Source organism: Sprattus sprattus (assembly GCF_963457725.1).
Source record: "Sprattus sprattus genome assembly, chromosome: 4".
Classification (NCBI taxonomy): Eukaryota; Metazoa; Chordata; class Actinopteri; order Clupeiformes; family Clupeidae; genus Sprattus; species Sprattus sprattus.
Window position 1 is genome coordinate 1,242,010 of NC_137923.1, and position 25,945 is coordinate 1,267,954.

Below are 25,945 nucleotides of genomic sequence, written 5' to 3' on the forward strand. Positions count from 1 at the left end.
CTTATTCATACCGTTGCAGTATTTGACAGTTTGCATTTGAAAGAATGTTGTTTTTCTCTCCCAGTTCATGTTGTCGCTCTTGCAGCAGGGCAGAGCCTTGTTTAAGGAGTTATCATCCATTGGTCAAAAGGATGGTTATTCTCTGACCTATTCTAAGGTCACTATCTATCCTTAGCTTAAAGTGTTTTTTGTTTGTTTGTTTTGTAAAGTGCACAAAGGAAGGAAGGAATGTTCATTGTGGGAAGCTAGAGGCCAGTTGATTATGTATGGTTCCAACTAACATTAGCGAGGTAGGACGTTATGTTAATAAATTATGTTAATAAATCTTTACTGTTGAATGTGGCTCATGTCTTCAGTTTTGAAGTGAAGTTATATGTTTTCAAGAAAAGTCATGCATGAAATAGCACAGCACTGTTTTCCAACAAGTACTGAAAACACTTCGTAAATCCTGGCTTACATAAAGCAGGCAGCATTTTTTTCTATTTACACTACCGAGGTTTGCAGTGATCAAAGAATCCATCAAACGTATTAATTTCTGTGAAGGTAAATTTGGGTAGATTTTTACATGAAACAAATTCCTCTGATGTCTAATCCGGTTAATATCATGAGGGAAATGTGCATTTATGTTCCGCTCTCACGAGAATATCACACGATTAAGTTCATGAAGAGAGTGCCACCACACATGCGGTCACGGAGGACCTTGACCAATCTCTCTTACAAAATACAACAGGGGAACAAAAGGAACCTCGTAGGGTGCACTAGGCAGCCAGAACCAGGAAAGAATAGAAGCCTTAGCAACACAGAAAGAAAACATCTGATCTAATGGAATCAAACTTCTGTAAGGCCGCCCTGCTGGGGAAGCATGTTTAGAGATGCTGAGCACAAAACGATTTGTTCAAAGTCTCGCAAAGTCAGCTATGTGGGTAATTTGGTATAAATGTGGCTGAAACATATGGCAAGCGACTCATTCAAATCATCATCAGCTGCCTCTCATCGTGCAAATAGAGATCAAATGGTCTAAATTCTCAAGGCCTGTATAAGAACTACAGTATATGGTGCAAGTTAATCTATTGATTAATCTATGGCACACCTCTAACAAATAGTTTAATATTAAACAAATGTGATGTTTCTTTATCTATACTCAAAGATTCTATCCATGTATCCTTGCCCGTTAATGTACACTGTTGTATGATGAATGAGTATGGTTTCTTTTCACTCACAGTATTAATTTACCACCTCTTTAATCATCCAATCCCAAATAACAACTTAAATTGGCCAGCATAATTTACTTGAGATGGTAGTCACCCAGAAGATCTCTTTGTCTGATCATGTGATCATGTTCTCTGTCCTGTATGCAGCAGTAGCCAGAGTATACTCAAACTTTTATGAGGTCTGCCATATAAATAAGTCATAACGTGCCGAAGGGCACGGCGGGGTCGGTAGTCCCCCGTCGGAGGCTTATACCCACCTCCACTCCACTCCACTCCACTCACCTGCTGACAGGCCGAATCAGTGGATCCGATTTAATTAGTTTCATTCAAGAAATGATTGGCACAGGTAGGAAATCACAGAACCGCTGTGTAAAATGTCGCTTTTTCAGTTACGATATTTTGGATACACAAGAAGATGACATGCCAAGTAGCACACTGTTTATAATTTGTTGATAGATAGAGAGATAAAGAGTGGTCCTAAAAGATGAAAGTCATTGGGAAATGCCACTCCTTATCTCGCTCTTTCTCTCCTTTTCTCCTGCCCTTGATTCCTCATGCGTAGTACTTTGAACTGAATGATCCTTAATAAGTGTGTGTAAGAGTGTCAAACTGCGTCCGACTTACCAGGATTGTCATGGGAAACTACAGCAGGTGTGTGCTGTGAGCTAATCGCTCTGCACCCTCTGAAGTGGACACCAGATTGTTTTGAATCTTTCAGTGCACAAACAATAAATCAAACCACAGTGACTGCTGAAGCTGTGCCACTGCTTCATGGAAGTAGCCTAACTGCCATCCATTAAGATATTTTAATATTTATGAGAAAATGAATCACAGAGGGAATGAAGATGGCTGCTCAGCTTCTATTTCTGTTGTCGTGATACTAGTATTGAACGACATTGTTTACAACATAATTACTCTTATATCACATGTACAACCCATGGCTTTGGTATTCTGTAATATTTATCATATATAACATTCAAGTTTCTTATGACATTTGGAGGTGCTGTTATCCGCAAATATACATTTGGTAGACAAAGTAGTTGCTCAGGATGTCCGGCTGTAGGACAACATGACAGCAAACTCTATTCACCAATGCTGAACATAGTTGTATTGTTGTTTATGAATACATATTATTAATCTGTATTAATTATTATGATGAGTTTGTTTCATTAGGACTGAAAGGTCCTGATGCAGTGTATAACCTTCTATACTATCCACCTATACTCACCTGTAACTGCACCTCCTTAAAGGATCTTCTTCCTTTAAGGATCTACAGTCCATTGCTTTCAAACCACCTCGACATAAAGGCATTGGGAAATGAGATATAGTGGCTAGAGCTGTTCAGAGTCTCATGGAAGTGCACAGTCCCAGCTACTGAATCTGCAGTGACATCTTGTGGAGTAAATCACCACACACATGCACACCACCTTCATGCTAACTTACTCTTGATCGTTGCATTCCATCTTGCTTGTAGGTCACCCTTTACTAGAGCATCTCAGTAGAGAGATGAGGGCATTTTGCTTGGATAGAGCAAGAGCACCCACCGAAACACATTTTCATTAGATTTAACTTAAAACTTTACTGAAACTGATTCTCTAAGAAACGTTTTCTCAGGGATAGGAAAATATATTCTCAACATATTCTCAAAGTATGTAACACAACAGGGAGAAAGTTTATTAGTGGATGTATGTACATTAATCGTTTCCATGGTATAGATTGAAGAACATAAGACACTGTTAACCCACAATGGTTGGTGCAAATAATGTTTTGCCAAGATTTCCATGTCTTTCAAAAAATAGACAAAAACATCCAAAAGTCCAGGTTAAATTGGAGTAGCGTGAAAGACCAACTTGTCCATTGGTTACTGGAATTTGTAGTATTTTACTATTAATATATTACTAATTAAATAATCATCTGTCAGAGCCTTGTTAAAAGTCAAAACAACAGAACAAACTTTCTTCCAGCCATAGCCTTGGGTATCCCGTATTAGAGCTCAGCTCTCAGCACCTGGCTCAGGTGAAGGAGTGTACGGAGCCTGAGGGGCTATTTCTTCTGTGAGTCCTTCACTGCCTGCTCATATGATGGGGGTGGCTGGCTGCTGTAACCTGGTGGTGGTGCGTAAGGAACAGAGAGATGAAGCGCATGAGGCTGTCCTGGGTAGGCAGGAGAGAAGAGTAGACCCTGTGACCCTCTATAGCTGTGAAGGTCAGTCTCATGTCCTGGGTAGGAGGGAGAGAACAGTTGACCCTGTGACCCTCTATAGCTGTGAAGGTCAGTCTCATGTCCTGGGTAGGGGGGAGAGAACAGTTGACCCTGTGACCCTCTATAGCTGTGAAGGTCAGTCTCATGTCCTGGGTAGGGGGGAGAGAACAGTTGACCCTGTGACCCTCTATAGCTGTGAAGGTCAGTCTCATGTCCTGGGTAGGCGGGAGAGAACAGTTGACCCTGTGACCCTCTATAGCTGTGAAGGTCAGTCTCATGTCCTGGGTAGGGGGGAGAGAACAGTTGACCCTGTGACCCTCTATAGCTGTGAAGGTCGCTCTCATGCAACCCTGCTGGGCATAAAGATTAAAAAAAATCCCCTTCAATAAAACATAACAGCCAATACATCATGTGTATGGCAAAACATGCTTTTAATACAGTAAAGTACACGGTACACAGTGCAGCGCTCCGCACAGTATTGTCAGTATGCCGTCACTAATGTAGGGAAATGGGATGTCTTTTGAGGTTTTTCTACGTTAGTTGCGACACATTAGGTCCAAGGCAGAAGGTAATGAAAACATAACCAGTGAAGTGTAAAGGGAAAAGTAATGGACTGTGAGAGCTGGAGTGGAAGTCAATGTGGACTTTAATAGAATACTGAATGGAAGTCTGGGGGAGAAGGAGTCTCTGGACTGTGGATGAACAAGGAGTCGTGAAAGCCGATGAAGTGAATTGAAAATGAAAGGTGAAGTGCAGGGCGACTGATGTGCAAAGAGTGTGCAGACATGGAGTGGCTCAGATTCAGAGAGTGACTCAAATCCTGATCCAGCTGTGCACAAGCTGATCTGTTCACTCTTAATACTCTGTCGTTTTGTTCAAGGCTTAGGAAACCAGCATGACGGTCTACATGTTTGACACAGCATACTAATGTTAAGGAATATATGTCCAATGATTCTGTTGCAATGCATCATCTAGATGTGTGAGCAGGGATTGGGTACTGGCCTGTTGCTGTGACAGGATGTCTGGTGAAGGACACGTCGAAAGTGGCCTCATCGGGAATGGCCGAGGCATATATGCGTCTGCGGAACAAGAAGCCAACTCCACAACAGAATAAGATGGCCAGCAGTAACAGCAGCCTGGGAGCACATCTACAGCAATCAGTGCTCAAGTATTTCTAACTTGGAGGAAATCTTTCATGTGAAGGAAACTGGACACCAACTGGATAAATGCAAACTCAAACCAGACACAAATATTTGATGAAAATTAGCAACTTTTCATGTTGTTTTGCTGATGTTAAACTGATTTTTCTTCATCTGGAGAAAATGAATGTCACTTCCAAACCGCTTAAGATAACAGAAAATCATGTTGGAACAAAACACATTCTTTTCATTAATTTCCTTCTGATTGCATATTACTTACCAGAAGTACCAGATTTTCTGGATGGAAAGGGCTCGCACACAGCACTGGGTATCACAGCAGTCCTCATAAGTCCTACATCTAAAATTAAGGAGTATGAGGTAAGTCCATCATCACAAACCTATAAACCTGAAACAGAGATAAATTAAACTAAAAAACGAATTAACAGGTATTGCCCTTCTTAACATAATGTACCCTAGGCGAAAGGCACCTTCTCTTTGGTTTTTATGATTTAATTTGAAGTGTTAGCCTTCATGAGAAATAGGCCAATTTAGGTGCTGTCATTAGCTCAGCTTCATTAGCACTGGGTATCATAACAGCCCTCCTAAGACTTATAGCTAACATTAAAGGTACAGGACTTGATTGTAATCCATTACACTTTTTCAATAAATTCAGCTCTAAGCTCCCCATCCAGTGTGTGTGCTATAAAAAAGCACTCCCGTGTGTAATCCTGGCTTTGTAAATGGGACAAAGTGGGTCAGACCAAGCCATACACTGTTCCAACCGATGAACACATTGCTTCAGGAGCATCAAATGTGTTTGGCTGTTGAGCTCAAATATCAGATTCATGGTCTAAATAGGCACAGTCATCCTAAACATATGAATGTGAAAGAGAATTAAGATGAAATTAATGTACAGCTACTGCCCTTCTTCATCGAATGTACTCTCTTGCCTCTCTCCTTCTCTCTCTCTCTCTCTCTCTCGCTCTCTCTCTCTTTGCTCTATATGATTTCATCTAAGTGTGAACATGTATGAGGAATGAGCCACATTGAGGTGCTTTCATTGGCTTTTACAAATGGTGAAATGTTATGGAATATATTTTTTGGCCAATTTCTAGCTGCTAATACAACATCCAGCATCCAGCAGCTGAAGTGAATGTGCTCTTGAGCACATAAAGGCATGTCACCAGACTTTGCCTCAATGGGAACAGATGCAGCTGTAGAGCAGCTGAGAGGACTCCTGCCATGTTACCCACACAACTCCCATTCAAGTACAGCAGGTTTCACATGGCTGAAACCAGTGTCTCTGATCCCAATCCTTTTTTCTTGGGGGGGGGGGGCGGGGGACTTAGCTTATCTATGCTCTGCACCTGTTGCTCCACAGGTGTTACTTTTAGCTTCACACGAGACGTTAAAAGGCACCTGACGATACAGTATGTATCAAGCATGAGACAGACGCTCTGCAGATCTTGACACTGAGCTGAGCTCCAGAGCCATTAATCTCATTTAACGTTTTGTGAACAGATTGAATAGCTTCTGGCCAATGCACCTCCTGTGGTCAATTTGTCAGGGATTCTGTATACAGGCAACTCATGATAAATTGCTCTTATTGTTAAAAACCAGCGAGGAGAAAAATCATCTCCAGTCTTTCCCTGGGAATTGGGGTTTTGTTCACAAAGTAAGGTGTGAGGTTTGGTGTGGAAAACCACCAAATGTGGGCATGTAAATGTGGTTGTACAGAAGTGAATTAAGAGATGATATAGTGTAAATATGTTGTATATGTTGTTATGGCAAAAGAATCACGATGAGTTGTGTGCGTGGTTTATAAAAGGCTGAGCATGTTAAACGATGCGTTGGCAAAGAATGTTGGGTTAATGCCCTCAACTAATGCCAGCCACAACCCCGGAGTTGGCAAAGTCATGGCAACAGAGCTTGATTCCAAAAGAATGCCAAGCCAGTGATGGTTCATCCAAAACCTGTTAGTCACAATCTTCATGCAGAGTCCAGGTATGAAGTACTTACATAAAATAGATGGGATAACTTTCTTCAAAGTACCAGCAGTACTTTTTGTCAGCTGCACACTGTAATGATGCAGTTGAGAGGAGAGGAAGGTTTTCAGCAAGCAAACCTTAAACTGGACCTGACACTACACACACTTATAAAGCAGGTGGTCTAAGGATTTTTTGTTTAATTGTTAAAGAGCTAAATGTACAACTCAGATTATGTCAATTTTTGGAATGGACAGAGGTGTCATTCAGCCAGTAACAGTATTTATTAACATCATTTTTATTATAAATATTAACAGTATTTTGTGGTAAACTAATATCAGTTCTGCCATGGTGCCACGATTGTAATAATGTAATGAAAAAAGCTAAAAGGGGAAAGCGCACGCCATGGTCTGTTCACACAGGAACATTTATAAGTCTGATGACCCCCCCAGTTATGCCCAGCTGAGCTAGTCTTTCAGAGAAAAAGATCACAAAGCGTGGTTTGTCCCATTGTTTTCCACTACTGAAACAATCAACAATAGTCAGCGTCAGGCAAGCTATTAGTGTATGTGTGGGTGTGTGTGTGAGATTATGCACATTTTTGCAAAGCATGCGAGCATTGTTGTGTGTGTGGGGGTGGGTTTAAGGAGAGAGGTGAAAATGAATGGAACATTACTTTTTATAACCAAACTGAGTTAGATATTCTCTATTCATTTATTTCAGAGAATTTTACAAATGTACCAAATAGGTCTTCAGTTGCACAAGTGGTATGCGTGACACAATTGTTTTGTTACAGGAATTTGGTCGTGTTTTAGGCTGTAGGTTGTTATTCAGACGATTTGATGTATTTTACTTTTTATGAAATTGGCCCTCACGTGCATTGTACACTTATAGCCTACTTATCGCACCTTCAATGTCAAATGTCATATTTTTTACACTTGAACTGTAATGTTGGAACTACTTCAAGTTACGTTCGAAGCATTCGGTAGGCTATATGGAAAGGCCAGTCAATAATAATATAATAATAATTAACTCACCTTGTTGAATAACCAAAATGTAATTATGACGAGGACAACTGCCTTCATTTCCTCAACACAGCGTGGAATTCTGCATTGGATAACACTCCAAGACAACTATTCGTTTGCGTGCCAGAAATGCTGTCTAACAAATCGATCGCAATTACTTCAGTTTTCAATTTCTCGGCGCATTGTGACAGATGTGACAGCACTAGCTCAACCAAGGCAGCCACTGTTGCTCAGCATGCAGCTTTGCACATCGTCTTTCAGTCACAGCGAGAGGCGTGCTCACTCGAACACATGGTATGATGTTTTTTTTTTTCATCGGATTTGCTTACAAACGAATTCTCATTCTCCGTTGATACAACTGCGATCTAGGTGAACATGTGTTCTGAGGCTCAGCTTTAAATAAACTGGAACGCAACCTTAGGTCAAGATGTATGAAAGTGTTTTCAGACAGACAATGTTTTCATGAAGTTCATTTTATTTCCAGTGTTTACATGATAATATGCCTTTCTCCCAAATCCATGGCACTTACAGGCGTTGTGTTCCATGTGTCGGAGCTTGGTCTGAGATTTCAAATTCAACATATCATACAATGTCATCAACTGCAAAATATATTTCTAAAAAATAATGCATTTCTAGTTTTGCCTTTTTACAAGAGATAAAACTCCAATATAAGAAATACTTTTTGATCTAGCTAAATGGATACCTGTGTACTGTTTGTAGTGATAAATTGTCCCTTGTGAAATGTTACACAAACTATATTCCAGTCTATAAGCACTCACTTAATCAAGTGTCAAGTAGCCTGCATACCTGAACACAATGAAAATATCCTTTTAAAGTGCATGGGCCAAAAGCATGACTATTGTAAATTACTGTAACATAACTTTGAACAAAAGTTATTTTGTTAACCCCCCCAAGACAAACAGTTTAATTAACTTTAATTAAAATTGCAAAAGCCTGCTAGAGTGAAGTAGAGTTAATGATACTATTCAAGGATCAACACATAAACTAAACACATAAACTGAACAAACAAATCTAAGACAAAGACAATTATCATCTGGAAGTGATTTCAGTGACCAGCTCTCCTCCGTTGAATAAACCGATGTTGTTCACCCAAATCTGTCTGGTCATACCCTTTGAGGCATATTGTTCACAAAACCTACTGATTCATGGGTGTTAAGTTTTTACACCCAAATGCCACATGACCCACCCAATCTCAGCCATTCATAAAAACCTCACCAAAAATGAGTGAGTACCTTTCAGAGTGACATATTACAGCATGCTAGTGTCCGTTTGTACTGACAGAAATAGACAATAAGCCAATACAAAAATTAAAAGGTTGGCAAATTATTGCTATTACGCAAATATAATGCGTATATTCTCTTCAAAACCAATTATACAATGCATTTTTAAAAAAAACAGACTGACTGAGGTCCAAATAGAGGACACAAACACAAAACGTAAAGGTAGTGTTGTAAGTCTAATTTTAAGGTTTTAAAATGTAAAAACAACTAAGACATACTTTGGCTAATTGTATGTCAAGCATACGCTTTCAGAACAAGCATAAAAAGACTGCCATTTGTATAATGCCAAATTGTATTGACTGTGACCTGTATACAGTCTCATAATATAAACCCTATGAGACATTCAATGTGTTTTGTACTTGTGTTAAAGACATTATGATCATTTGTGATATATGACCTGCTCTATGACTATATTTCCGTTTTCTTCCCCTTCAATACTCACTCAAATCATTAAGTTTCATTACATCCATCGTTCTGTAACATTAAAGACCACGGTCATTCCATCTCAGCCCTTATGACAGGTAAGTGCTGATTGTGATGCAAGCGAGGTTTGGCAGCGATAGGTGACGGACGGTTGACTCTACTGAGCAGCAGAATCCGTCTCTTTGGTCTCCGCACTAACCTCACCATCCAGCGGACCCAGGGACACTGGGTCAGGTAGAGTCTCCTGCAAGCTGTCCGCTTCAAGCTGGGCGTCGCTTATGGCAGGCTCGCTGATTGGCTGATCCGCTGCGATGTCCAATAGCAGTGGAGGAGTCTGAGTGGGCAGGGCGGCGGCTTCCAGAGGCAGAGCAGCGGGGTCGATCAGGAGGGAGGAGATGTCTATGGGTGGGACTTCGGGTGACAGAGAGGGGTCGCTCAGCAGGGCGGCGATGTCAATAAACGGGACGGAGGGGTCCAGAGGCAGAGGGGAGAAGCCAGAAGGAGGGGAGGGGGGACTGAGGGGGGGAGGGAAGGGGCTGATGGGATCTGTAGTCTCCTCGGGTTGGGGCGTGGGCTCGACGGGCGAGAGGGAGATGATATCTGGCATTGATTCTGGTTCTGATTCTGGTTCTGGTATTGGTTCTGGTTCTGGGCTCGGCTCCTGGGGCTGCGTGTCCATTTCACTCTCTGGGGCAGGAGCTGGAACCTCAGCATCGCTCAGCTCCTCTGTTGAGGGGAGGGGAAATGATGACATTTAAAAAGCTTACCCGCAATGACATGAATGATGGATGAACATCACAGTTAACGTGACTGTAATGAAAACTAGCTTTTTTTTATTACTGTGAAATCCAAATAAAAATACAGGCAAGATTGCCTAACACCACACAAACACTAAAATCACCTACACACTTACACATACACACTTCCTCTCATGACTATTTTATTAACCAAATTCATGTTGGCTTTTAGCCCTCTAGATGAAAACAAACGTCTGCTTCTGCTCAACACACCTATGCCAGAAATGTCGCTGTCTTTCTCCTCGTGCACAAACAGTGAGGTGTTGGTCATGTCAATGGAAGACACCGACAGGTCCAGACGATCGGCCACGTCCGACACTTCTGAGTTCATCAAGGCAGCCTCTGATTGATCTGAAAACCCTGCAGGACAGACATTCCATTTCACCATTTCAAGAACCCTGCTGCTCAGACGACATCACATGGTTGGTTTACACTAGAATTCTGAATTCTTTCATTGTGTCAGATGTGTTTGTGTATGTAAATCCTACCTGGATCCATGACCCTCTGAATAGGCGGGGGCAGTGGTGTGTCCCCATCAGCGTAGCTGAGGTCCTCAGACTTGTCCAACAAGCCAGAGGCTGCCATCAGAGGGACCTGGAGAGGAGAAAAATTAGGCATTTTCAGAGGCATTCCACATGTATCTGCTTCAAAAAATTAGCTTCAATTTTTTCCAGTACAGTTTTGAAAAACCCCCAACAAGAACGATGCACAAGAACTACATACTGATTTTAAAACGAAATCAACCGAATGATCCATTGTCCTAAAAAAATACCTCTGTGTATCCGTTCGTGGGAACATCAGTAGGCGGCGTCTCCTCCGCGGACGGGGTGGCTGCTGAAGCCTGTGGGCTGCCCGGACGAGCGGGGATCCGATGCAGGTAGCCATATCCAATGCCACAACCTAGACTGAGAGCCATTGGATAGAGTCCATCACAACCCTGAAGTGAGACTAGTGAGAGGTGATCTAAATCACCCTAGTCAAAAATGTTATCATGTTGTCAGGATTCAGGATGTATAAGCACAGTGTACTTACAACAAACAAAAAAATGTGTTTCCTTGTACTTTTGTCTCGTGAAATAGTTGTAGTTATAGAAATAGTTATAAAGAAATAGAGAAATAGAATAAAAAGCTCTTTTCAATCAATCAATAAAACATGGACACAATTATAAATAATTTAACTGAAAGGTAAAGTGTATAACTTGTCCACAAGGGTGCCCTATAGAGCAAAAATAGTTATTAAATGTTATATTATCCTCCTGTGTGTGTGTGTGTGTGTGTGTGTGTGTTGGCTTGTTTCCCAGTTGTAAGTAAATTTAAGCAATCTAGCTACTGCGATAACAGAAGCTGTAAGAGGTAGGGAAATATTTGATCACTGGGTCTGAAGTATATGAAAGCAAAAAAAGACAGTAACATCTTTGTGTTTTTGCTTACATTGGAGTCAGACTTGGTATCTTTACCAACTCCAAACCCCTAAGAATCCTTCATGAAACCGTAAGGCAGACAGCATACCTGCCCTCTCCCCCCCAGGCTCCGTTAGGCGTGACCACCACTTCCCTGCAGGCGTCCGTCTCCATGTGGTAAACCAGCAGTTTCAACGGCTTCCCCTCGTGGGCTTCAATCAATGAGAAGAAGTCTTCAGACTACAGAGACACGGGGGGGGGGGGGGAACTCCATCAGTCAAAATGATATCTCCAAGAGACTTCACCATCTACTTCTCTATTTTCCTTAAAAACATTCTCTGTTTTAGTATCAATACATTGTTTGCCCATAATGTCGGGCATGTCAGACCTCATAAGTGAATCACAGAAAGTGGTTTTATGTGAATAATATAATAATATAATAATACCTACATCTTGCAAGACTTGGTCTGCACCAACGATATAATCGGAGTGAGGCAGCAGACCTGCTAATGCTGCTGGGGAGTTTGCGTCCACATCCTAAACACAAGGTTCAGAGGTTACACAAACCCTCACTGGATCTTCAAGCAGAACAACATTCTACAGGTGGACCATCTCCAGCAGCCAAGCTCACCAGAACATGCCAAACATTTTCATTGGCTCCTTGGAAGCTGCAGAACCTGACGCTGGCCCCCAGCAGACCCTGTCCGCCCCACATGTTGCTGGGGACCACCTCCAGCTCCCGGACCTTCATGGACTTGGTGCTGTACACCTCCATCCTGACAGGCTTCTCCACATTTGCCTTCAGCAGATCCTTCAGCATTTCGTTTTCTTGGTTCTGGATGTGTCAGAAGAAGCTATTAATCGCACGTGATATTGCAGTGTCGTGATGTACTGCTATGTTACCTCGTGTTTATATCGTCAGGTTTTGTAACCCCTGACACTTAATAATAAACACCCAGATCACTGACAGCACACAGTAAGCACAGACATTGAAGGGCATTGACAGCAAGTGTCTTTATCTGCACAAAGGATATGTTAAATACAGGCAAGATCTAGAGGGACGATCAAAGACTTTTGCCAAAAACTAAACTAAGAAAGCTCAGATCAGCAGAGCAGATTGCTGCGGGCAGCTCATTCCAACAGGCTTAATGAAAACAAAGGGACTCTGGGTTAGCATCCAAGAATTTGGCCGACCATCCCTGTCCAGATAAGAGGTCAGTCCTCAGTAAACAATGACAGTTTATAATTGTGTCTACTCAAATCAAATAAACTTACTAGTCGGGTGTTGCCAATAGATAGTATGAAATCAAAGAAGGGTTCCAAACCAGCTGTCGCTGCTGGGGAATCCTGTTGGATCTAAAAATACAAGATACGGGTTGGAAATAAATTGCAAGCATTAGCATACACATGTATGTCACAAAATATAAAACACATTTTGCCGCCAAATGTATATTTATGATTATGAAGGCACGGCCAATTTTAAGTTTAGATCAAACTTGTGTCTGGGAACAAGTTGTTCTCTGGGCCAACCATCTGGAGTTACATAATATCACTGCTTAACTTTAACTTCATGCACTCAGCCATTGCTAAACTGATTCCGAACAAGTGAATTGAAATACTGAATGAAGCGATGCTCGAGTATTAATCGGTTACCATTTGCTATATTTTGGGACATGGATGAGCACGGTCTGTCCTATTGCTACAGTGTGAACCCAATTTAACAGAATGTTTTTGACAAAATCGCTTAAACCACCACGGGCTTACTTCATTATAATTTGACCCATCATTTCCCATTATGTGTACATAGCAAAGAATATTCCACGTAGCCTATTGCACTGGCTTAGTTTGCCAGCTGGCGTCTGAGACGTCCAATAGGTACGGTTCCAGCTTGCAAGCTGCTTTCCTACTTATGCTAGCTTGCTAACTCACTCATCTTCGCTTTATTAGGCTAGCTCATATAGTAGCTTACCGGTACTAAACTTACCCCATGAACATGGTATCCATCCGTCCCACCCTCTGGCACACCAGAACTTTGCGTTAATCCCATGTCGTTTAGTTTAGTATATGTTGAGTTTCTGTGTTATTACATAGAATGAATTATGTTGCGCAGGGAGGAGCGTAGATTTCTTACTTCGTGGCCATATTGTACTAGCGCGAAACTCATTCCAAGGCATAAGAAGTCGAACCCGATTCAAACGATTGCAGGACGGTTAAACAGAAAAAGAGTAAATGATTGGCTTGCACCTTCCAAGGATGTCGTTCCCTGACCCACAATTAACGTTTATCAAAGTCTATTACTATGGATAGCATCCTTTGCTGACATGACTAGTTGCAAAAGGCATTTTTTTTTTTGTGAGTCCCGTTTCCCCTGATGGTCTGAGAGTGTTATCAGTCCACGTTTATGCATTTTCAGTGAGTGTGAGTTAAAAATGTAGTTTATTAAGAAATGTAACAAGTAAAATAAACCATTCAAAACATTTACATATTTATAAAGACATTTTTACCAAAGACGCTCTATGTTATGCAAAAGCAGTAAGAATAATTTACATGGCTGCATTCCAAATATTAAATAAGGCATACTGAATGTCAATGATAATAGATAATGACTCATTTCAATTCCAGTAGAATTTCATAAATATATTTTTGATATTTGATAATTCCTATTTGCCATTACTATCAACAAAAACTGGGGGGGGGGGGGGGGGGGGTATAATGTTCCAGGGGTGTGTGCTTGAGTACTGAAAAGATTGATTGTCATGTTAGTCATTTACACAACAAGAAGGTGTGAAATGGCAAAAGTCTCAGTCAGTGCATTGCCAACACCCAAAACCAAAACCCAACTACAATTTATACCTGTTCTAACTTCCAGTGCGATACTGCCCTGGCACAAGCGCATTCAAATGAATAAGACACTACAGCTGTCTGGATGTGGAAAGTAAGCAGTATAAATTAATGCTAATGTTATAACAAGGCAGGATTAAAACATCCTTCAATTTTGAAAAGTGAAGGAATATCCTTTAAATACATTTAAGCCACTTGATGTAAAGTCTTCCTTAATGTTGTTTATGCACATACATTAAGGGATAATATAAACTCTGCCATTAACATTGACTGCTCTTAATGGATAGTCAGTAGTTGGTTGTAACAAACTACAGCTGTCCGCCATGGCTACGCAACTCCTATTAGTGACTCTAGAAGTTGAGTGCCTAGATCTTCCCCTTGGGGAAAGCCAGTGCCACTGGCCAAGCAAAACAAGTTGTCATTGACATAGGTGTACTCTTTAAGATGGCTGTTGACTGGACTAGGGTGGCATTCATACAGACTGTCAAAGAAGCCAAGGTCGGAGTCAGAGGACAGACTAAGGTCCATGTAGCTGTGAGATGTGTCATCAATAGACAGTGACGGAGTGTCAGGGGTATCTGGTAACACATCACATGGAAACATGGCGTCAGTTTGACTGGTGTTTTCATCCAGGCACACCGACATGGTCCCTTTCATGTGTTCCTGAGGAGGCAGACTGCAGTCACTTCCATCACTGCTGAATGGGAAATCCTCATCTGACTCTCCAAAGCTGAGGCCGTGAGCCATGCCCCTGTCGTCTGTGCCCAGCAGAGGCGGGCAGGACTGAGGGCCTGGGTTGGTGTCAGTGTCCTCGCTCTTGATGGAGGAGCAGGAGGAGTTTGTCATGTCGCTACTGCAGCTGTCCTCTCCCTCGACGGTCAGCTCAGTACCAAAAAGGAAACCGGGTGCAGGAAAAAGCGATGCAGAGTAAGGGGTTGTGACGCTTTCTAATGACAAGGTGTTATCGAAAGGGTTTCTGTGCCAGTCCTGAGCCCCAGGGTCTTCCTCTCGCCCATCCTCTTCCTCACTCGTCTCACGCCTCCTCTGGGGCTTCTCCTCCTGCAGCCGTCTCTCCAGCTCCAGCTTCATGAGCGTGTGGATGTAGTGTGTCTGTACCCGGCCAGCGTTGAACTCGACGCGGCCAGCGGGGTTCCCACAGCTGTCCTTGGTGCAGCCACAGGGGAAGTTGGAACGGTCCATCTGCAGAAGTTGAGAAAATGGACAAACCATCCACACAAAAAAGACATAGATTAACTAAACTTACTTTTCGTACTTACAGTCTTGATACTTCGGCAGTATTATTTGAAAAGCAGTATTTATTTATTGTTACACCAGGTTTTATTGCTCTTAACTTGACTGTTCTCTCCCTTGTACGTCGCTTTGGACAAAAGCGTCTGCTAAATGACTAAATGTAAATGTAAATGTATTTCAAGACGTGCAGTGCTGCATACGGCACAGTGCAGTACCTGACACTTGACGCCCGCCAGGCTGCAGGCGCAGGTGAGCGGCTCACAGAAGCCTTGGCAGTGGCAGCCGCAGTCCTCTCGCCAGCGTCGCAGCTCCTGCAGCTGCCGCTTCTCCTCCCGCTCTATGCGGACCACGCCCGCACGCTGCAGAAGCCTCCGCCTCTGCTTAGAGGAGTACGAGTGCAATAAATACCCTTCCTCCTTGTCTTCTTCCTCCTCCTCTTCAGCCTCCAGCTCCTCTTCTGGAACATCCTCTACCAACAGTATCTCTGCTTCTTGTGTTGTTAGAGTGCCACTGCTTAGTAGCTGAGGAAACAAAATGGGTCCAAGGGTTAGTGTATCATAGTGTTTTTATTCATTCCTGTTATTAGTTATAATAAAAAAAAAATTGTATTCCAATTCAATAACACTTAACTATCTTATACCATCAACTGCGTACATCTATATTTCTAACAGCTTTGGAACCAGTCTATTAAATACACTGTTGCAGTCATGTTTGTCACGTGGGACAGCAGCAGGGAGCTCACCCTCTGTTTGAGAGCCTTCAGTCTCGCCTCCCTCAGCCTGTGTCTGAGCTTCTCCCTGCGCTGGCGCCTCTGCTCTGCCTGGTGCTCTGCCAGGCTGTAGCGGTGGCAGGAGGAGTGTTGCCTCACCATGCCCAGACTGCAGCCCCCGTGGCTGGGCACACTGGTGAAACCTTGGCACCGCTGGAAGAGGAAGACCGTAACTGAGTCGAAGCGGACTTTGCACTTCATCCTGGTCCTCTTGGTCGTCTTCAGAATGGAGGAAACTGAAGAGATAAAAACAAGACAAGTTGTTAACTAATCTGCAGCAGCAGAGTGAAAGGAGCTGGCCAATGGTAGGTATGGCACCAATACTCTACCTACAGGGAGACCGCACATGCATTTGTAACACATATTGGTGTTGCAGCTCTCTCAGCTTCCACTAGATGGCAGGTATATATATTTTTTACCCTCCACTCAGTCTCACACAACTATCCTATTCGACATAAAAACATGTGTTACTTATCACATTTCTATAAAATGTGTAAAAATAGAGTTTTGCTGACCATCCTCAATAAACATATCACCAATCACATTTGGTAGCACTTCAATCCAACTTAGGCCTATGAATAGCTATGACACAGTGAGTACGTTATAAGGACCTAGTACCACAGAATATAGCAGTATGTACTGGACAAATGTTTAAGCGTAAAAAAGCAATAGATGACCTTCCTTTAACATGACAAGAGAATATCAATCTCCTGTTACTTTCTGTGCTCAGACACTCCTTTAGGCATTTCTGTTAGACCCTTATCAGCTGTTGTTCTTCACAAATGCTTTGAACTGATAACAGGAACTTCATGTGAGTGCTTGTGTGCACTGAGCGCTAAGTGACTGTGCACGTTTGTTTGTTTGTTTTTAAATTGTGGACTAATGGCCTATTTAGAATGGTGTGCTGACTCACAGGAGAGGTTTGGGTGATGGACTCGGTGAAAGGGGAGTGGGGACGGAGATTGTCTCTGGTAGTTCTCCTCCTCCGAGTCCAATTTGGAGACGATGGGAGAGGACGAGGATGAGAGAGGAGAGGAGGAAGAGGAGTAGCAAGGTTCCTCATCACTGTCCTCAAATTTTCTTTTGAGGTCCCTGCTCATGGCAGTTGGAAATCTTATCTGACAAAACACAAACAATAACAAGATAACATTAATATCGCGAGTCGCATGGAATGGACTGAGAATGATTCAGAGAAATGGGTCTGGAAAGTGACTGTGTCACTACCATAACTGCTGAGTATGAAGACTAGTCATATCTAGCAGCCTTTCTGGCACTCAATGACAGTCTGGCACAGAAAATGTAGTCAAGCTGGTTTGGCAACTTTACTGGAGTGCTTTTGGCATGGGTAGGTTCAAGGAAATTGAAGACCAGCTGTTGTCAAATTAGTTGCTGATAATAGAAGACATAGTAGTGTACAGAACTGGCAAAGGCAGTAGTCAATGCCTCTCTTTCTCCTCTAAGTGATTAACATTCCTGAAATTCCTTGAGTTAGTCCAGAGAAAAAAAGTCTGGACATTCTGCCTAGCAGAACACCCAAGCAGCCACAGATACACATTGCCCTTAGGTCAAACTTGTTTACAGTTTTCTTCAGGTTTTTACATTGTCCATATTCTACACACCTTTAAAGCAAGACAACCAAACAGGGGGAATAATGTCTCCGTCGCATGACGCAAAGCTGTTATAGAGGATGTGTGGGTGGGTTTTGGGTTACAAGGCATCAAAGCAAACACACACACACTCTCTTGACATACGTCACGGCACAGACCAACAGAACAGGGACTGGCATAACAGCATGGACCAAAAGTGCAGCACGCCCCCACCGGAAGCTACAGGTGCCAAGACCAGCCCAGTATTCTGGCCAAGTCTGACACTCTCACACAGGTACATCTGCACACTCTCACACAGGTACATCTGCACACTCTCACACAGGTATATCTGCAAAGTTTCTCTGGCCCATGTTATGTAAACACCCTCTGCATAATTCCTCCACATCATCCTGACATATTAAACAAGAGTTTCAGATTTATAATTCATAAGAAATATGCTTTTTTTCATTTACTAAAAAATTTGATCCCTCATGATTGCGTTTGCCAAGAAAACATTCCGTTCACTGACCTCACTCTATTCACGTTCCACAATAACGTGTGCGTGTGTGTGTGTGTGTGTGTGTGTGTGTGTGTGTGTGTGTGTGTGTGTGTGTGTGTGTGTGTGTGTGTGTGTGTGTGTATGTGTGTGTGTACATATGCATTGCTTCAGCCACATAAATAATACAATGACTTAAAGCTAAGGGAGAAATTCCATTCTAGCTGAACGTCAAAACCCTCAGCAAGCATCTACACAGAATGCTGAAAACAAGATGCCCAGAGCTAGATGTTGACCAACTGGTACAGATTGAGTAACAACTGAAACAAGTAGCAGGAATTCCTCTCAGTCACACAAGCCTTGGTCTGCAGGGTAAATGTGTGTCATCCACTGGGCCGTGTGTTTTGCACATGAAGTGACGTTTTAGGGGCAGTTTCAGTGAGAGTGGGGGAGAGAAAGCAGGTGCAGGGTGTGGAAGATCACCACCTCAGACCAAGAGTGCTGAGAACAGGCTACAGAGAAGAGCAATCCCACCCTCTCTTCTCAACACACAAACTCTCTCTCTCTCTCTCTCAATCCCCCCCCCCTCCCCCCACCCCTGTCTCTCTCACACACACACACAAACAGACCTATACTGAACCCCAAGGAAAAGCATGACATACAGGACTGAAATGAAATTGATTAAACACATACACAGCCTTTAAAAAGACGGCAAACAGCTAATATACACGCAGAGAAACAAAAACAAATCTGACAGCCTAAAATGGCAATATGAATGTGCAAAAAATGAAACTTGAAACCACTGAACTGAATACGTACTTGCCCTCGTTGTACAATTACTCCACTAAAACACTCATTATCTCTTTCTCTCACACACCCACACACACACACACCCACCCACACACACACACACACACACACACACAGCTTCTCTGCACTTCCTTCCTCTCCCCCTGTTCTGAAAAGACTAGAGAGCCCTTTCAGTGACATGAGTAGATGTGGGAGGTAAAATAAAATGATTAAATGAATCAGGATCATGGTTCACTTGACTCTCTCTACACATAGTGCGCACCCAGTCACATTATCATCAATATTTCACTTAAAGTAAAAGTACCTTAAGGGTGCCATACTACAAAGAAAGTAAGTGAAGACATAATAAAACTGACTAAAATACTAAAAAAAAACAATGATTACTAAAACAACATGAATGGTAAGTTATACAAACTATATTAAAATTAAAATCATATTAAGATCATTCCAAATACAACTTTAGGCTATGTCGGTCATAATAAGTAGCCTACTAAACTAGCTGTTGATGGACAAACATGAAGAGTCATGGGAACGTACAGTGACAACGTTAGTAAACTACTGTCTTCTGTAGAGCCCATACTATAATAGAATAGCACAAGTAATTTACACTCACTTCGCAGCCACGACGCTGAATATGATTTTAAATTCAACAAGAGAACATCATCCATTGAAACTAGTCAACAACACTTAATGTGGACATCAGCACTTACTCTTCGCTGCCGATAATCATGAACGGAAATCGCCAAACATCAGTATTCCTGGTTGTACACAGCTATCTCTGGTAATTTAGCGACAGATGTCACTTATATTTGTATCACAACAGTAACTGTGCGTACGCTGCCAGTTGTAGTTTCCTGTGTAATCCCAATCGCTCTGCAGCGCACTGTTATCGTCAGTGGAAAGCTCCCCCTAGAGTGGTTGACGTATTGAGTAATGTGAGGAGTAATACGCATGTGTTCGCACATACACATACACACACGGAAGGCAGGTCACGGCACGGCACAGTACAGCACAAATATACAAATGATGTGTGAGTAAATCATACATCGGAAATGAAATACATAATACATCTTGTGAAATAGTTACGCATGAAACCTTCGCAGTTGATGTTTATTCATAAATGAAGTCCCATTTGTAAGGGAAATAAACAGACACAAATCAAACATACATACAAAAATCCTTTCTGATGTCAGATTTTATATACTCAGGTTATGTCCACATAGCTGTAGGCTACTGGAGGTCAGTGACCAGAGGGGCTGCTGCAATCTGAGACGTTGGTGCACTCTTGATATGGTTGATAGTCCAAATGTCAGTAGTTTGTCTGTGTGTGTATATGTGAGTTCAGGGAGAGGCAGTGTGTGAGTGCATGTACATTTGTTTGGGTGTTATGTCACAGAGTTGTGTAAAAACCTGAATGCACCTAATAGCTACATGAAGGCAATAAAACCACTTCCTAAAATGCAATCCAGTAGTTTATGGTTTATGATCACAGACCTGATCCCAGGGTCGTATATCATACAATGTAAAAACAGACAGGGGGACTACTTGTATAGTTCCTCAAAAACAACTGGTTTGGCAGCATAAAAAAGGACTGTATAATCTTGAAGATGTGGTTATGGTGAGCTTTAAGTCTGTGCTGTTAATGCTCTTCCATGTGTTGTTTTAGGGAAGTGAGTCAAATTAAAGGCAGGGGGGAAATGTCCCCAGTGTGTTTACCAAGACATTTGTCCAATCACAGACCAGATGAGTTGTTGTCCTGGGATACCAAACAGCCTTTCCTCATTCTCTAACCAGCAAAACCCATCCAAAGTGAAAGTGTTCTACACACAGGTTTGGCCGGTAAATGGTAGTAGGATGTCTGCTCTTCAACAAGCCTGTCAAATGTGAGTGTGGAATGAAAATAGCTTGTCGAAGCTTGTCTGTGTCCAGCCACCATCCCCCACAAATAGACAGGCACACTCTCCCTCAACCCAGTAGATCGCCCAAGTGATTCATCCCATCTGTTAGGTGCTTGCTAACATCACCACACCACATTCACTACATTACCAATGGTACTCTACAGCCTAGAGGTAGTTGTAGGCTTTCATGCAAGAACAGACCTCATGGGAGGTCAGCACTTTCACAGTTCTTGGTCATTTGAGCAGAAACGTGATTCCCCTGCTATTCCCCTCACTACAACGTGAGCTGTTTACCATCTAAATATAGCTTTTATTTATTAGCCACCTCAACGTTTTTAAACTGACATATCTGATTCTGAGCAACCATTCACACACAGAGTTAGTGTGAATGGAGTGTGACCCATGACAGATAAACAGACAGATTCCTTTGCCTGTCCAGCCCTACTGTGCCATTTCAGGACTAAACATTAGAGTGCATCTCTGCAGTCAGTGCTCAAAAGCAGAGGTAGCCATATGTAGGGCAGCCTTGATTATACATTTGGCCAATTACACGTCAGCCTCAGTGATGTTTAAAGTAAACTTACTGTGGAGCCTACAGAATAATGGGGAAGGGCTCTAAGCACTGCCCTCTGACCATCAGTACCAGGGCAGAACTGATCTTAACAGGATATGTTTTTTGGATGGCCCTGTCTCTAGTTTTGTGTCAATACAGAATATCCATTCATTCTGCACAACACATTTTAGAAACCTTTTTTTTTTTTTTCTATGAATGTGTTAACAATGATGAGACAGTGTGAGGGAATTATGATCTCAACACCAAGGCCCAATCACTGAGCAAATGACTGTGACAGGGATGTTGTGTAACTTTCAGTCTGTTAGCCTATATTCTCACTGGCTCTCTCAGGTTGCTGCCACCGGCTCTTGTGGCACCACTTTCAGTCAAGCAAGCTGTGCGTCTGTGCTGTGCGGTGCGGCATGGCAGTGGCCTACATACACTGAGGTTCTGACAAAGTTGACAAAGCTGCAGGCACACATGAAGCAGTGCCCTAATTCCACCCCCCCTCCCTCGATCCAGTCTAAAGAAGGCACACACACGCACGTGCACACACATGCAGACACACCAGAGAGGTCTCAGCTGCTCTAGAGTACAAGGCACCATCATGTCACCCCTCCACAGATTTAATGTATCTTTTCAGTGTCAACCATTTCTCTTATTTTGTTTTGTTCATTGCAATACCGCCATCAACATCACAGCCTACATAACTGCACACACTACCTTTGAACGCAAACAATCTTATTCATGTATACAAATAGGCTAGACTAGACTAGGCTAAGAGCCACACAGCCCAATTGCTTTTGTACTTACACGGGAACTGTCTTCTATAGTCGTTCACAGGAGTGAGTTTTTCATTTTAATTGATGGTCAGAATGGAGAGAAACCTGACATGCCTCTTTATATTGTATGGTTCCACCGGCGTAACCATGGTGACAGCTTGAACCAGGTGTGCAGTTACTCAGTTTGTGGTAACACTGGGTGCAAAGGGTAAAACAGAGCTCAACAAACAACCTCTTTCTGCCTAATTGTGTAATGATGTGGAGGAGAGTCACTCTGGAATGCTCAACATAAACTTTCTCATACTTGCAACCACACTTGTGCAAGTTCCTTTGGCAGACACCCTTATCCACAATGTCTGACAAATGGTGGTTTTATGTGTGTCTGTAGTAGGGTGTTATTACAATCTGCAGCAGTGCCTAAAACCAACACTATAGTTTCTACATACCTCTTAAATGTCTTGGCTGTTTGTAGTTGTCATGATGTCAAGTAAAGCATGTAAGTATGCTTCAAATGCTCCAAATGTGGCATCTAACATTCCATCTCCTTTTAAGAGTAAACACTGAACATCTGCAGTATGCTTCCTTTGTTACTTCTCCCCTTCCCTCACCCTTTCTCCATGGTCAACCATAAGCGATTCTGTTTAAGGAAGAGAATCATTAGGTGATGACACAGTTGGCTGCCATTGGTGTGTACAGTCAGGCCGGAGGGTCTGCACCCCCCTTTTACCTTCTTCACGTTTTATTACGTTACAGACATATTCTACAATAGATTGAGTTCACTTTTTGTCTCAAAACTTAAAGGACTCTCAAACCGTGAGAATGAAGATCATCTGGTCTGATAAAAACAAAATTGAACTTTTTGGCCTGAATACCAAGGGTCACGTTTGGAGGAAACCAGGCACTGCTCATCACTTGGCTAATACCATCGCTACAGTGAAGCATGGCAGTGGCAGAATCATGATGTGGGGATAAAACCTGCTCCAGAGCGCTCTGGACCTCAGACTGGGGCAAAGGTTTACCTTCCAACATTTCAGCGACCCAAAGCACACAGCCAAAGGAGTGGCTTCGGAGAAAGTCTGTGCATGTCCTTGAGTGGCCCAGCCAGAGCCTAGACCTGAATCCAACTGAACATCTGTGGAAAGAGCTGAAAATGCCTTTGAACCGACACTCCCCATTCAACCTGACAAAGCTTGCAAGAATAGGCCTATGCCAAGAAGAATTGGTGAAAATGTCCAGAAACAAATGTGCCAAACTTGTAGCTTCTTTCCCAAGGCACCTTGCAGCTGTATTTGCTGCCAAAGGTGCAGCAACCAAGTATTAGGCTAAGGGTCTGTAACGAAATGTATCCCCTAAATAACCTATTTTTGTCAATAAAAATAAATTGCAAATTTTCTAAAAACCTGTTTTCACTTAGTCATTATTGGCTATTGTATGTAGATGTTTGAGGCAAAAAACAAACTCAATCTATTGTAGTTTAAGTCTGTAGCGTAATAAAACTTGGAGAATGTGAAAGGGGTGTGCAAACTTTCCGGCTTGACTGTATGGAAATAAAAGAGACATCTAGCAACCCAATTAAAAAAACAGTGGCTCCACTTTTGGACTTTGGTGTTCCTATGAAGCTGAAATTCAGAGTTAATCATTCTGTCAGGGTATGTTTAGACACAATGTATTGCATAGTAGGAACCCTCACAAACACATTCATTTGTTTGCTGAGGCATCAAACACAGAGCTGTTACATTTGCAGGATAAGAGTACATCACAGTCTCTCACTCGTCCTATGATAAGGCACAAATGCACATGCTTGTTATGCATTATGGATGGATTTGCACTGCAGTAAGAAGTCACAGTCCCTCCCTGCACATCACTACAGGGAGAAGAGAAGAGCAGCAATATCTGTGGAACAGCCTCCCGGACCACTTCAGGGCAACACAGACACTAGACTGTTTTAAGACTGGCCTAAAAACCTTTTTATTCATAAAGACATTTCCTAGTTTTTAAAAAATGTATATATTTTCTTAAACTTTCCTTTTGTCCTTTAGCACTCTGAGATTCTGCCTAGAATGAAGAGTGCTTAACAAATAAAATTAATTATTATTTATTATTTATACCTGGTACCCGCGGGCTGTAAAACTCATATCCCAGATCTCGAGCATTTTGTCTTTTCAGTTCACCTGCACGCAAGCTGCCTTTATTTCTGTGCCAAAGGAAGAGCATGCCTAGCATAGGTTATGCAATGCCTTTTGCCTTTTGGTGGCGGATCTTATCTGATTCTAATCTTCAACTGTCTGTTCCTTCTGTCCTCTCTTAGAGGCAGGCAGCAGCACACATTTTTTTGGCAGTTTAGCTACAAATATGAGACAGATTAACACTGAATGTTTTTCCACTGTTTGAAACTCCCCCCGTCTTCAAACAGGAGCCCCACACAGGTGTGAAAGACACACACAAGTCAAATATCACCACTGCAGCAAATATTTAATTAAAGTGTTTATGTTGATGATCTATTTAATTTCATTCTCACTCAAATACATTTGTCACATGTCTCTGCTGTTAGTTTATTCAACACATTTCACCTGTAGGCTACTGCATCTTCTGTGAAGATAAAGGTATTGTTACAAAACACATTGTAGGCTTCAGATAGCCTTTCTTAAATGATACAGGAAAAAATATATATACAGTACTGTGCAAAAGTTTTAGGCAGGTGTGAAAAAATGCTATAAACCAAGAATGCTTTGAAAAATGTAAACAATAAATGTTTATTTTTTATCCATTTACATGGTAAGACTGAGCACAGCAGCAAGACACAACGTAGTAATACTGCATCAGCAGGGTCTCTCCCAGACAAAGATTTCAAAGCAGACAGGGGTTTCAAAATGTGCAGTTCAAGCTCTTTTGAAGAAGACGTTGAGGATCGTAGACGCAGTGGTCAGCCAAGGAAACTTAATGCAGCTGATGAAAAACACATCAAGCTTATTTACCTTTGAAATCGGAAGAGTTCAAGCAGTGGCATCAGCTCAGAACTGGCAGAAACAAGTGGTACCCAGGTACAGACATTTACTGTCCGGGGAAGTCTGGCCAGAAGTGGTCTTCATGAAAGAGTTGCAGCCAAAAAGCTCTACCCCGACAAGGAAACAAGGCCAAGTGACTGAACTAAGCACGAAAACATAGAAACTGGGGTGCAGAAACATGGCAGAAGGTGCTCTGGGGCCGTATTCACAAAGAATCTTAGGGCTAAAAGTAGGTCATAAGTGGCGAATTTAGGAGAAACTCCTAAAAATAATGGGCGTGTCAGTCTTAAATGTAGGACTCCTAATTTTTTTTACTAAGAGCAATTCACAAAATATTGTATCCCTAAAAGTAGCACCTAAGTCTAGGACAGCTTAAAACTCCTCATGAGGACTCCTAAATCACTAAGACCTATTCACAAAAAATCGTAAGATGGCTGCAGCCGACTTGGAATTGATAAAAGACATTGCTTAA

The 25,945-nt window shown here is 42.2% G+C and overlaps 2 protein-coding genes across 2 annotated transcripts; both read right to left on the reverse strand.

Moving 5' to 3' along the window:
- Positions 1-9,592: 9,592 nt before the first annotated feature.
- gorasp1a (golgi reassembly stacking protein 1a) lies at positions 9,593-13,613 on the reverse strand. Its single transcript, XM_080837974.1, is given in 10 exon segments — positions 9,593-9,818; positions 9,821-10,012; positions 10,297-10,443; positions 10,572-10,677; positions 10,856-10,988; positions 11,592-11,722; positions 11,933-12,019; positions 12,114-12,317; positions 12,758-12,838; positions 13,467-13,613. Coding segments are annotated over 10 exon segments (1,224 nt in total). The 5' UTR covers positions 13,530-13,613; the 3' UTR covers positions 9,593-9,738.
- A 1,036-nt stretch (positions 13,614-14,649) lies between these two features.
- On the reverse strand, positions 14,650-17,443 carry LOC308364444 (cysteine/serine-rich nuclear protein 1-like; the record flags this gene model as incomplete). Its single annotated transcript, XM_080837576.1, has 4 exons — positions 14,650-15,523; positions 15,790-16,095; positions 16,317-16,579; positions 17,257-17,443. The coding sequence occupies 4 exons, from the start codon at positions 17,441-17,443 to the stop codon at positions 14,651-14,653; spliced, it is 1,629 nt and encodes a 542-aa protein (XP_080693702.1). The 3' UTR covers position 14,650.
- Positions 17,444-25,945: the final 8,502 nt, after the last annotated feature.